The sequence below is a fragment of the Cavia porcellus genome, unplaced genomic scaffold (genome assembly GCF_034190915.1).
Source record: "Cavia porcellus strain 051 isolate PalLab524CR breed Dunkin Hartley unplaced genomic scaffold, mCavPor4.1 scaffold_4, whole genome shotgun sequence".
Classification (NCBI taxonomy): domain Eukaryota; kingdom Metazoa; phylum Chordata; class Mammalia; order Rodentia; family Caviidae; genus Cavia; species Cavia porcellus.
In genome coordinates, this window is record NW_026947487.1 from 8,146,857 (window position 1) to 8,161,008 (window position 14,152).

Here is a 14,152-nt window from a genome sequence, read left to right on the forward strand (position 1 = left end):
GGAAGGCAGCCTATGCGAGGTAGCTCTTCATCGTAAGGTCAGTTTCCTTCTAAAATCTCATTTTATTTCTAAATCAAAATAAGGAGGATAAAGGCTGCTGTGTGACGCTGCACTAGACGTCCCCTAGAGCCTGTGACCGCGCTGTCGTACACCGGAAGTCGCTCGGCTTCCGCACCACATCTTTCGCTCGGCGATCTACTTCCTGCCCTGCGCAGGGTCCTCCCTGCGCTCTCTAGTCCCCCGCTTCCCTTTGCCTGTCTCCTGGGCAACGCTAACTTCCGGTCGCGCGTTGTGGGCAGGGTCAAAATGGCGACGGTGAGTATGGGGATTCTTTAGTGTGTTAGCCGCTGGCGGGGCATGTAGAATCAATGGGGTGGCGGGGCGGCCTGACCGGTGAAGGCCAGCATCGCGTTTTTTGTTTTTTTTGGCTTTTTCCTTTTTATCGGTACCAGGGATTGAACTCACGACTGCCTGCTTGCAAGGCAGGCGCTTATGCCGCTGAGCTAAATCCCCAGCCCCCAGCATCGCGTTTTAGAACTCGGTCTCCCCGCGCGTGGGAAGGAGGTTCACTCCGGAGGCAGCGCTCTCCCAGCCCTGCCTGGTCCTTCTCTGGGTTTGGACGGGAAAGTGTATTAATCCTGGATTATTAGTACCTTAAACTTGACAACGCCCAGGGCTCAGCACCTGCGTTTCTTTTTTCTTTTTTTTTTGGGGGGGGGTACTAGGGAACAAACTCATATCCCTGTGTTTGCTAGGCAGGCATTTATGCGGCTGAGCTAAACCCCCAGCCCATGCACCCGCGTTTCTTTCTGTGCAGGTCCTTTGGTTTGCTCAGGTGGTTTGAGGCGTTGAGCCCCACAGACCTCCAGTTGCACAGGATCCCAAAGGAGCTCGTGGTGGGCAGGGTCGTTAAGCGTTTTTAGTAAATGAGCTGCCAAAGCGAGCAAAGGATATTTACATTTAAAACATGCATATATCATAACTGAGTGCAGTGGCGCCTCCCTGTTATCCTAGCACTGAAGGAGGTTGAGGCGGGAGGATCACAAATTCGAACCCAGTTTGTCTCAAAAAATTAAAAAAGGGCTGGAGACATACAGTAGCTCAGTTTGAAGGCCCTGGTTCAATGCCCAGTTATGCCCCTTCCCCAGACATATAATAATTGTACGTGTATAATGACAAAATCTGGATAATTAACATTTCTGTTTTCTTAAGTATTTATCATTGCGTTTAGGAACCTTCGAACTCCTTTCTAGTTTTTTTTTTGGAGGGGGGATTGAACTAGGGCCCTTTGCACGGAGCTACACCTCCAGCCACTTTCATTTTTTATTTTGAGATGTGGTCTTGCTACATCCTTGAATTGTCCAGGCTGGGCTTGAGCTTGTAATCCTTCTGCCTCAGCCTCCCAGCGTGCTCGGATTGCAAGCATGTGTCATGGTGCCCAGCTTTTCTAGTTTTGATTAAAATAGATAATAAGTTACGAGCTACAGTGACCCTCCTGTGCTGTAAAACATTTATAATTTATTCCTCCTAATTGTATTTTGACCTTTGTGATATAGCTTACCTCTCCCTCCTTTCATTTATACCCTTCCTAACAACCTGTAGTGAATATTGTTCTACTTTCAGGAATTGAGCTTATTTAGGTTCTACCTAGGAGCAAAAATATGCATAAATTTGTCTTTCTGTACCTGGCTTCTTTCACTTAGCAAAATGCCTCCCATTTCCATCCACGTTGTTGTGAATGACAGGATTTCTTTCATTTTTCTGGCTGAATAATATTTCACTGTATATGTGTATCACATTTTCTCATCTGCCTGTTTAGCCATTGTTGGATACTTGCACTGATTGTACATCTTGGTATTGTGAAGTGCTCCAATAAATATGTAGTGCAGATATCTCTTTAATATACTGATTTTATGTCCCTTGGCTATGTCTCCAGTAGTTCTATAGTAGGTGTAGTTTTTTGAGGTATTTCTTTGACATTGGATCTAATTTCTATAGTCCTGTTTGTTTTTATTGTATGGCATTAACATTTAACTTCAAGTTAAATTGTCAAATTTATTGCTTGTGGTATAATAGTAATTTGATCTTTTTTAAGTTCTCATTGCATGGAAATTTGAATTTTTGTCTAGTTTTGGAAATGGCCTTGCATCTTCTAATAAATTTTAAAGACTCTACAGTCCCACTAAAAGTGCAGCTACAGCATATGGCAGTTCTGTTTCTGGTGGCAAAAAGCTGGAATCAAGTTAAATAACAACTGCTGAGCCACTGAGATGTTTCCTTGCTGTGAGGAACATTAGGAGCCGCTAAAAGAAATTGATAAATATGTATGTTGACTGGGAAGCCTTGATGTGTATTTAAATAAGAGCTGGTGTGGGACCTGGTGGCGTGTCCCTGTAATCCCAAGGGCTTAGAAGCCTGCCCGTGGCAGGATTGTTTTGAGGCCAGCCTGGAATACACAGCAAGACCCTGCTTAAAAAACAAAACAAAGCAAACTGGAAAATAAACATTAAAAAAATACTAGAAGGGGAGTGGGCGTAGATTTTGCTATCTCAATTAATTTGGTAATGTACCACCATGCCCAACAAGAAAGACTTAATATGTTCCCTAAAGTGAAAAATACCAGTTAAGCCAGGTGTGGTGACCCAGCACTCAGGAGACTGAGGCAGAGGGATCATTGGGAGTTTGAGGCCAGGCTGGGCTACAGAGTAAGCTCAAGGACAGCTTGAACTGTATAGCTAGACCATGTCTCAAAAAATAATCCATATATATATATATATGTATATATTTATATGATGTGCATATATGTATATATTTATATGGTGTGCATATTTGTGTATATATGGTGTACATATATGTATGTATATGTTTACATGGTATCCTTTAACATTTTCAAAGCAGTTTTGAGGAGCTGAGATATAGCTCAGTGGTAGAGCCCTTTTCGTTAATGAAAGGTCCTGCATTCAATCCCCAGCACTTGAAAATAAACAAGTTTTTTTTTTTGTGTGTGTAATACACATACCATAAAATTTGATAATTTTAAGTATTACACACGGTTTGGTCATTAAAACTTACTTTGCTGTCTTGTACATGACTCTCCCATATTGATGTCTATGTTGTCGGTGTTGTGTTGTTCCTTGTTTTTTTTTGTTTTCCTGATGGATCCTCTCCCATTCTCTTACTCTTTTCCCTTGTTTTAGCTATGTGTTTGAAAAACAGCATGCTTGTAGATATTTTTAAAAGTTCATTCTCAGTCAGGGATATAGCTCAGCAGCGTGGCTCCTGCCTGGCAAGCACAAGTTCCTGAGTTCGATTCCCTATACCTCCCTCAAATCCATTCTCATACTCTGTTTTAAACTAGAGAATTTTATTTTTTCCCTCCTTGCTGCTTTTCTCATGTCATTGCTTAGAAGTTATATACTGTGTCTTACATGAATACCAAAGAAATTTGAAAATATTGTATTTCATACAGGGGAAAGAAACTCCCAACCTACTAGATGTCTAGTATGAGTTTGTGTTCTCTAAAATCAAAAAATGAATTATTTTAGGAACAGCATAAGAGCAGAATATATTTATTGAGGGAAAGAAGGCTTTTTGGTGTGGGGGAGAAGGGGTCCTGAATGGATTGCCAAGGACTCCACCTTCTTTAGGGATTTTTGTAGAGAAAAACCACAGGTGAGCCCAGTCTAAAGTGAAGAAAAAGGAAACTGGCAAGGTGGGCATGAGGTAGGGCAGAATTATGGTCAACCAATAAGATTAAGAGTATAATTGCTCAAATAAGATTGATTAAAGCAGAACCCAATAGGGAAGTGAGTCACAGAGCAAGCTGGGAACAGGGCTTTGCCTGTAGGAGTTGGATTAGTGGCTCCTTCTGGCTTCCTCAAGGTGATCAGGATGTCAAGCAGATACTTATTTAGACTATCAATCCCTGATGTTTATCCTTAAGGTGTGAGTGCATTTGTTTTATCTTTTGTTTTGAGATCTGCCCCACTGGAGGTGTTGGTCTCCTCCAAAGTTGTAGGGTATCTCTGGGCTTCTGCACTGACTCCTTCCATTGCCCAGCCCTGTCTGACCTCCTATAATATTCTGTCTAACTTAGCTGTCTATAATGTATTGAATGTAATGTTCATACTTAAAAATCAGCGTAGTATGGGGACTATGAAATCCACAATGAATCTAAAAATTTCAAATTTCTGAAGGTCTTTTACATTCACTTTTGTTCTTGAAAGTTAGTTTTGATAGGTGTAAGGATGTAGGTCAGGGATCACCAGACTTTTTTTTCCTTTGTAAAATGTCACAATAAATATTTTGGGCTTTGTGATCTATACGGTTTCTAGTAATACTGAATTCTGTTGTGTAATACAAAAGCAACTGCAGGCAATACATAAGTACATGAGCATAGTTATGTTCTGACAACATTTGTAGATATTGAAACTGACTTTTATATAATTCCCATATAGGAAAAATATTATTTAACAATATATACTTTTTGCCAAGTGTGGTGGTATACACTTATAATCCCAGCACTTGGTAGGCTGGGAACTTGGGGAGTTTGAGACCAGCCTGAGCTCCATAGTGAGTTCAAGTTCAACCTCAGCTACATAATGGAGACCCTGTCTCAAAAAACAACACACACACACACACACACACCATAGGCACCTCTTCATGTTATGAAATACTTGACATTTAGAGTAGTATTTTCATGCTGTTTGTTTATTTTTTGAGACAAGGTCTTGGTATGTATAGTGCAGGCTGGCCTTAAACATGCTTATGGAGCCTGGGCTGGCCTTAAATTCATGGTGATCCTCCTGCCTCAGCCTCTCAAGTGCTGGGATTCTAGGCGAGCGCCACCACATCCAGCACCTCATGCTGTGTTAATGTATTGTTTCCCACTGTGATACTTGAGAAGTCAGCACTTAGAGGATTATAGTCATTTCTTTGTAGGTAATCTGGTAATATATTCATTCTTTTGCTGCTTTTAGGAATTGTGTGTGTGTATGTATGCATGTGTGCACGCTTGTACAGTGCTGGGGATGGAACCCAGGGCCTCAACCATGCCAGGCAAGCCATACCTCTGGGTAGCCCCCCAGCCCTTAAGCACGTCTTAAGTTCCTTTTGCTGTACCTAAGTATATATTTATCATCATTTCAGCTGCTTAGGACTTGTTACATAGCCAGAGTCTAAGAATTAGTGTCAGTTTTTACGTTTAGAAAAATTCCAGCCATACTTTTGCTTATATGATGGTATATGTAAAACAGGAAGTTGATATAAAAATTCACCTAAAGGTTTCCTGGCAGGATAGTATACTGTCTCACTTCTAGAATTGACCATTTTCTGTGTAGGTGATGTATATCTTTAAGATATAAAAACAAGGATTACTTTTCTGGTGTGGCTGCTGAAAAGCACAGCATTAAGTGCAATACTAATGTTAAATGTTTAAGAACTCAATGCTTTTATAACAGTGCACACATTATACATTATAATTTTTGTGCAGTATAAACATACACTGTAAATGTTTACTTTATGTGTGCTATATTAGTAGTTTGTATAGCAAAGGTATACTTGGTATTTGTTTTTTAATTCATACTAAAATAATTCCTTGTACCTGCATGGATTTAATGAAGTAATAGTGTAACTGATAGTATTCCTGATATTTGAATGTATGTTTAAGTTATACACTATATGGGGTGCTTTAATAGACCACAACTGTCATTTCAGAGAACTCAGTTTCCTGCATCTGCTGAATCTCAAAAACTCGGCAAGAAAAAAGGTCTGTATGCAGTTTTGTTGTAATATGTGTGTTTGCACAAGCTTACTTTGCCTTCTTGATCCTTTGGTTTTTTTTTTTTTTTTTCTATTGTAGATGCACTAGAACTTTAAAAAATGTGAATGTTAGAAAAAGCAGTACTAAGCTGAGTGTGGAGGCTCATGCCTGTAATCCCAGCACTCGGGAGGCTGAGGCAGGAGGATTCTTTTGAGTTCGAGACCAGCCTGGGCTACAAAGTGAGTTCAAGGCCAGCCTGAACTGCATAGAGACCCTGTCTTAAAAAATAAATGAATAAATAAAAATAAAATAAAATAATAAAAAAATATTCATTCCAAGGGTTTTACCTGAATGTAAATTTTCATTTTATGAGCTGGGCGTGGTAGTGCATGCCTGGGTGATCCGGCCCTCGGATCAATCCGGATCAATCCGTGGGGTATATACCTGGAGGGGGAACGGGGATGAATAGAACAGGGTGGGAGTCAAAGAGAAATTGAGACAAGTTGAGGAGTCCAGTCAAGTCTCATTTATTCAGAAAGTGGTCGCATCCTTTATGGGCCAACGATGGGCTGGTGGGACAGGAAGAGGCTACAGGGTGGTTTCTGATGGGTCATCGTCACCTCCAGGTATGTGACGTAAGCAGGAGAGGATTATGGTTAATGTAGGCAGGTGCATTATGTGCCCATAGGAATGAGAAGCAGGGAGGCAGCAATGGGGCTGTCGTGCCGCTCCCTACACCTGGGAAGGTGAGACAGGAGGATCATTGCAAGTTTGAGACCAGTCTGGGGTACAAAGTGAGCTCAAGGCCAACCTGACCCATAGTGAGACCCTATCTCAAAAAATTTTTATTTCACTTGCACTGAAGACTTTAGTGTTGTACTACTTGAGCATATATTTATGAGAATTATCCCAAACTGTTTTCCAAAATAGCTAGACCATGTTGTATTTCTGCCTGCAGTGTGTCAGAATTCCGATTTCTCAGTGCCTTTGGGAGCATAGAACATGGTCAGTGTTCTGTAAAAGCTCTTCCAGTGGGTATATCAGGGGGTCTTGTGGCTTTAATTTGTATTTTCCTAATTGATGCTTGTGTCAGGCATCTTTTTAGATGCTTCCCTGTGATCCTAGTATGCCCTTGGGTAAAGTGACCAAATCATCTAAGGAAAACAGAGCTGTGTTTTGCAGTGTGTGATTGTCCAGGTACTTGGAAGGCTGAGGCAGGAGAGCAGGTGTTTTTTGTTTTTGTTCTTTTGGTTTTTTTGGTCTTTTTCGTTTTTTATCAGTACCAGGGATCAAACTCACGTTCGCCTGCTTGCAAGGCAGTGAGCTAAATCCCCAGTCCCAAGAGCAGGTGTTTTGATGAAGGTAAACTTTGATTCGTGCCTCTTAAATGACAATGAACACCAAATGGGTCAGAGATCTAAATGTAAAATGTGCACGTATTAAAAAAATATATTGGGCTAGAAATGTAGCTCATCTTGAGAATGAAAAATTCAAATTAAGATATCATTTTTCACTTTTGAGAGTGGCTAAAATTGAAAATTACTCCTCTCCACCTGTTCACGCCTACAATACCCTGTTTCAAATCCTCAGGTGCTTTCTGTGTTTCCACATTATGCCCTCACCAATTCTGAGCTCAGAATGATAGCAATAAAAATGTCGTACCTGTCAGTCTTGTCAAGTTCTGTCATGTTTTGATGTCTCGGCTATTACACTGAGGTAGAGAAGCCTAGAATTCCTGTTGGGAGGAGCAAGTTGACTTTGTCAAATGGCTGCTTCCAGCTTTTTCATGTTTTCCAGTGAAAATCTTAGGGCACACAGGAAGGCCTGGGGAGGCGGAGCCTGCGAAGGCTGCTGCTGGGCCACAGCTCATTCTGTGTCCCAAAACTGTCCCGTGCTAGCTGTCGGCTGCTCCGGAGAGAGACCTGAGAGGGCTATGTGTGCATAGTTTTCACAGAAGCCCTAGTCATTTCAGGGACATGTGTGACTGGAACGTGGAACTAGTCATTTTCTGCGTGGCCTTGTTGTCACCTGGCCAGCAGCCCTGGTGTTGGCAAGAGGTAGCATAAGATTTGTGTGAAGGCCGCTCAGGCCCACAGGGCATGACACGGTAGGAAAGAACTGGGTCGCGGAGTTGTTTAAACTGTGCCTGGAAGGAAGAAAGAAGGGGAAGTGATGTCACAGAAGAGTGGAATTTGCCAGCTGCCAGCCTTCTGTTGCCTGGGTGGTGGTGGTGGGGCAGTGTGGGAGCAGGAAGGGGTTGCCTGCGTCCCTCTGCGGCTGCTGCCTGCCCCCTGTGTGCAGAGGCTCCTCCAGGGCAGTGTTGGCTGCGCTGCGGTGCTCTGACCCATCTCTTTCCCTCAAGAGCCCTGGCAGCAGTGTCCCAATCTCTGCGTGGTGGGCTTGGGGTGAGCGATGATATGGAGTATCAGAGAGGCAGCTTCTACATTCACAGGTAGATTGGAACTAGGATCAGGGCTCATGGACTCTTGAGGATTTGTAAGGCATCCTGAACCCCCTCATATTGGGGTCTTGGCCAAGCCCAATCTCCTAAACAAGTGGGCAGATGGTTTGATTTTATTTATTTTATTTCATTTTATTTTATTTTGTTTTATGTTATTCTTACTGTTTTTGAAACAGAGTCTCCCTATGCAGTTCAGGTTGGCCTTGAGTTCACTTTGTAGCCCCAGCTGGTCTCGAACTTGCAAGGATCCTTCTGCCTCAGTCTCCTGAGTGCTAAAATTACAGACATGCATCACCACACCTGGCAAGCAAATGGTTTAAATAAGAGGCAAGTGGTATGATTTGGTTTTCAAACAAAGGAAGGAGGGGATACTGAGGCAAGTGTGGGAACTGAGCAGGACCTTGGCAGTCCTTTAAAGACTTCTTCAGGCAGTAAATGTTGCTGATTAAGAGAACTGTCTAACCCCTCAGGTTGGCAGCTTTATTGCTCTGGATATTATCAGCTATATTGCTCTGTCAGCAGACTGGGGCTCAGCTGTGGTTATCTTGACTTCAGAGCACCATGCATTTGCTCTTCTCCAACAGCCAGAGGCCCCTGTGTTGCACAGCTTAACCCTGTAGAGCCTGGTCTCCAACACCCTCTCATCTTTGAGAATAACTAAGTACTAATGATAATAGACATAATAGCATTAGAGTAGCTGCGCTTTTTTTTGGGCTTCCTGTGTAGCAGGTACTGTTTCCAGCTTTTTTCTGACCTTCCTGGTTAAAGGTTGACCCTAGGTCTTGTACTTTGTGTCCTCATGCCTTGCTCTGTGTTTCTCTGTAGAAAAACACCACTCCCAAGGGTCGCTGTGGAGCATCTGTCAGCGTCCGCCCTGTAAGCTCCCTGGAGGCTGAAGCACTTTGGCTCACTTCTGGGTCCCCAGGGCCATGGCACTGCCTGGCCCACGGCAGGCGCTTAGGGAGTGTTGGTTGAATGAATAAGCCTTTGCTTCACAGATAAGGGAACTATATTTCCAAAGGTGTCACATTGGTGTCAGGGCAGTTTTATGGGGAAGTGAAACCACCATGTTCAGTTCTGGGCCTCCTTACAAACAGTATTTTTTTTTTTTTTTTCCTTCACCCTAGGATAAGACTCATTTTTTGTGAAGTTTTCTTAAAAGGCAAGACCTGAAAGTTCACATTTTGGCTGGGTGTGGGTGCATACCTGTGATCCCAGCCCTAGGAGACTAAGGCATGTGGATCACCAAGAGCACAAGCCCACCCTGGGCTATGCAGTGAGTTCAAGGCCAGCCTGAACTCCATAGCAAGACTGCTATGGAGCCGTGTGTCCCAGAATCCTTTACTGTGGTGTGCTCTGTCACATTACCCATAGAAGCTGCTTGCTTATTTATTTATTTTTCAGTTCTAGGAAATGAGCCTAGGGCCCTTGCCTGGAGCTACATGTATAACCACTTTTTTAAACTTTATAATTTTAACTTTAATGTGAGACAGGGTCTCACTGAGTTGCTAAATTATCCAGGCTGGGCTTGAATTTGTGTTTCTCCTGCCTCCCAGAGTGCTAGGCTTACTATCTACCCATCTTTAATCTTTGTGGTCTGTGTGGCTTTTAGTAGGAAACATGGGATTCTGGAAGTGATCAGGCAGAATAGGAATGGCTAAGTCACAGAAGGAAGGAAACAGGATTCCCTTCTTAGGGAGGGGGGTGAGTGGAAGGATAAGCTGCTTAAAAACATCTCATTCTCCCTCCGGCATACAGAATAGATCCAGACTTTATGTCATCCTTTCATTTTACAAACCCACCGATGCTCCCTGTCCTGAGGAGGAGTGGGCCCACTGCTCTTCATTTTTGTGTTGGGCAGCTTGCCTCTGGGTCCCAGGAAGTGCTGTTTACTCCCTGTTGGATTAGGGACACAGAAGTTTTAGGCTTTTGTGGGTTGTTGTTTGTAAGGTTCTGGAACATTCAGAAATTGGTTTCAAATCATTGCCCTCTCTTCCCCTGCTCTCCCCTTTCCTTAACAATTTTAAAAATCAGGAATGTATCAAATGTAATACAAATAATACGCCGTTGACACACCAGCCAGATTTGTTAAGCCAAAGCATGCGTTTACATTTATTTGAAGACTTTTTGGTTTTTTGATAAATAAGTATCAAAGAATGAGTTGAAGTTTCTTTTTTACCTTTTCCAGTCCTCTCCCTCCGTCAAGATCTTTACTGTTTGCAGGTGGTCATGGTTCCTTCTCCTCCCTGGTGCCATGGGAAAAGGAATTTATTGATGAATTTTTATGTATATCTTACAGTTTGGTCTTTCAGTTACAAGTAACTGATTGCACATTCCATGTTCAGCAACCCCGATGTTTCGATGTTTTTCATTATTGCCTCGCACTCCTGGGCAGGTCCCCATGTTCCCATTAGAGCCATTTTCAAAGATGGTGTTTAACCAATCACAGTATTTTTGGTGTTCTGATCACATATGCCATTAAGAGTAAGGGGCTGGGGATTTAGCTCAGCAGCATAAGAGCCTGCCTTGCAAGTGCGCAGTTATGAGTTCAATCCCTGGTACTGGTACAAAAAAAAAAAAAAAAAAAGAATACTAAACAGATTTAGTTAGAAATATTCCTGAAATGGATCACCCAGGAGAGGGGAAGGAAAAAAGACAAAGGATGATGCTGTATGTTTTTTAGGCTAAATTGTCAGCTTAGAAACTGGCTTCATAAGCCACAAAAACTCCAGAGAGGCAGGTACCCAGCATCTGACAGGCACGCGGTTCTGTGTGTTCCTGCTGCACCCAGCCTGAGGGTTCCCGCCAGGAGGAAGTTAGCAGAGGCTGCAGTGGCTTGTATGTAATTTAGAGGTGAGAACAAAGCAGGAAGAGGAAATCTAATGCTGACCGTGTTGCTTGTGTCAAACTCGCTGCCCAGCTCCTGAGTGCCCTGTCCTGGAGAAGCTGAACTGGCTGCTCCATCTGCACTACATCCGGAAGGACTATGAGACCTGCCAGGTGAGTGGCCATGGGGGGCAGCAGAGGACAACAGTGGCAGGCGGCTGGTGGTGTTCCCACGCTGTCTGTCTCGAGGTTGGCAGACGTTGACGGATTGTCCCTGTGGACCCATGCGTGTTCTTATGTTTGCATGAGGCCATGGGGCAGCCGTTCTCTCGGACTCATTGGTGTCCTTCAGGAGGCAGTGGTCGACTCAGTGTGTTACTGAGGTTTTTTACATCTTTGGATAAATAGCGATGATATTGCAAACTTTACATCTTTGGATAAATAGTGATGATATTGATGGTGAGACTCATCATTTGCATATATATGTATTTGTTTTTGAGACAAGGTCTCACTATGCAGTTTATGTTGGCCTTGAACATTCCAATCCTCCTGCCTCAGCCTCCTGAGTGCTGGGAATACAGGCCTGTGCCACAGCCCCCTTCCCCCCACCTGCTAGGATTACAGGTGTATACCACCATGTCCAGTTTAAAAGTGGTTTTTCTTTATAGCAAATAGGATTGGGTTCCTTCCTGCTTAAATTTTTGTGTGTGTGTGTGTACTGGGGATTGAACTCATGACCTGGTGCTTGCCAGATAGGCACTTATGCCACTGAACTAAATAATCCCCGGCCCTTCCTGCTTAACATTTATCAGCTTTCTCCCCATTGTACTCAAGCTTTTAGGATGGTATTCAGCATCCCTCTCGCTTGTGTCTCTTGGCTACCTTGGCTATGTTCCAATCTGTGCCAACTTAGAGTTGGAGGCTGCTTCCTCAGGAGCCGTCCCCAGCTTCCCAGGAGCAGCCTGGGCTCAGCCCTCATGGTAGAAAAGCAGAGCCTGCGTTCTGCTCATCAGAGAACTTCTAGTGTCTGTGATGGCCTGAAAATTTCTCGTATTACCTGCTTAGACTTCATACAGGCATTAGGAATGTTTTCTTGAGAAGGCCAGATAGTAAATAGTTTTAGCTTTGTAAGTTACAGATAGTATTTATTTGATAATCTGCTTCTTTTTAAAAATGGTTATAAAGTTTTATTAAAGGTACGGCAAACAACTGGCTCCACAGAGCAAGTTTGGGTCATGTAAAAGTAGGGAAAGAAGTGCACTTTACAGTAGTGATGGCAAACCTTTCAGAGCTCTCAGTGATAATAAATAGCCAGCTGGGTCATGGATACCATAGGTTCACCACCCCTGCCCTCCAGCCTGCGGGTGGCCACCATGCAAGAGTTTACTGAGCCATAGTTGTCATCTTTATAATTTTTTAAAAATACAACGCAGGGCGTAGTGGTGCATACCTGCAACCTCAGCACTCAAGAGGCGGAGGCAGGAGTATTGCAAGTGTTTGAGGCCAGCCTGGGCTGCATAGTGAGTTCATGGCCAGCCTGAATTGCATAGTGAGGTCTTGTCTCAAAAGAAAGAAAGAAAGAAAGAAAAGTCTAAAACTACTTAGCTTGAGAGCTGTCAAAAAATGACCCGTGAACCTGTTGGTTTGTCGATTGTGTTCTAAAATGAGTAAACACAGCACAAACTGAGGTTCTGAAGAGTGAGTGCACTGCTTTGTTAGACGTTGTTAGTGTCTTAGGTTTTTTCCATGTGCCCCTCTGTGCATGTTTACCTTCTCTTATACTTCTACTCACAGATAGTTTTTCCCCTTTCAGACTGTTATCAAAGAACAGCTTCGGGAGACTCACGGACTGTGTGAATATGCTATCTATGTCCAAGGTAAGACCCGTGTTTCCTCTCTTCTTACTAGAGTATTCCTGGCTTGGGTTCTTGAAAAGGCCAAACAACTTAGGAAATACCTAAATTAAAGTAAACGCTCTACAGAGCTCTGTGCAGTATTTTTTTGAAATCGGAACGTGATTGATATATTTTTTTCTGGATTTGATTTCAGAAGTAACTGTTACCGTCTAGTCACTTTTCCTGTCGCCAAGATGCCTTGGCCCACACTGATAGTTGAAGGAGAGGCTTGTAGAGCTTTCAATTTGTGCTTTGCTGGCCCCCAGGCAGGGCAGCATGGAGAGGGAGTAGTGGGGCAGAGCAGCTGGCAGCCTGGCAGGCTGGAAGTGGAGAGAGGGGCGGAGCTGGAGAGAGGGGTGAAACGGGGGCAGGAAGAACCTCCTAGACCATACCCCCAGGGACCGCCTCTTCCCACAGGCCCCACCTCCTAACATCAAGCGTGCTGTGAGCCCCCAAATCCCATCACCTTCCAGAGGCCTGCCTAGGAGTATGGAAGATTCTTGGGGATGTCTGGATCTAAACCATAAAAGTGCTGTTAAACATTGAAACCGTCATTCACCGCTGTTTAGTGTCTGGCTAGGGATTTTCAGAATGGATTCTTAGGATTCCTGCCTCACGCAGGAGTTTCAGGGCCAGAAGCTGCTTTTGGAGGGGTTCTTTAGAGTCTAGCTAAGTTCAGTGAAAAAAGTCTTCAGGATGTTTTGAGACACATGAGGATAAAGAGAAGCAGCCTATCAATATATACGATGATGCAGAGGACAAGAATTCTTCAGAAACCAAATCTACAAACCATTGGTCTTTAATTTTATTCTTTTGTTTTGAGATAGTGTCTCACTGTGTCAGCCGAGCTGGCCTTCATTTATACTCCTGCCTCAGCCTCCCAGGTTCTGGGATTAAATTTTATTCTTTAATGCCAGAAGTATCCTGAATTTTTTCAGGAGCTCTCTTTTTGACTCTTTGGCATTCATGAATAGTTTTGTTTACCATATGTTGCATTTATAGTTTTCAGATGAGTACATCATTGCCTGGCACAGTTGTTAAGATAGTGACGCATTTAGTACATCTTGCGAAAACATGGCTCTTTCCTTTCAACATTACAAGCTCGAGGCTTTCAGTCCCTGAGAAATTCTTCTGGAAACATAAGCCTAGGAAGAACTATTGGTCCAGGTTGGTGGCTGCACTGAGAACTGAAACATGCAAAGCTGCGCA

General features: G+C 43.3%; 1 protein-coding gene across 4 annotated transcripts in view; it reads left to right on the top strand.

Annotated features, from left to right (window-relative positions):
• Nucleotides 1-217: 217 nt before the first annotated feature.
• The window catches only part of Bbs4 (Bardet-Biedl syndrome 4), a 40,454-nt gene continuing 26,519 nt past the window's right edge, over nucleotides 218-14,152 (top strand). For 2 of the 4 annotated variants that reach the window (XM_063246784.1, XM_063246783.1), the window contains exons 1-4: nucleotides 218-315; nucleotides 5,716-5,767; nucleotides 11,143-11,222; nucleotides 12,862-12,925. In XM_063246784.1, coding sequence (XP_063102854.1) covers nucleotides 307-315; nucleotides 5,716-5,767; nucleotides 11,143-11,222; nucleotides 12,862-12,925 — 205 coding nt within the window. In that variant the 5' untranslated portion in view covers nucleotides 218-306. Of the gene's footprint in view, nucleotides 316-5,715; nucleotides 5,768-8,191; nucleotides 8,214-11,142; nucleotides 11,223-12,861; nucleotides 12,926-14,152 lie in introns of those variants that run through there. The other 2 variants (XM_013141421.3, XM_063246782.1) reach the window with 2 other exon arrangements.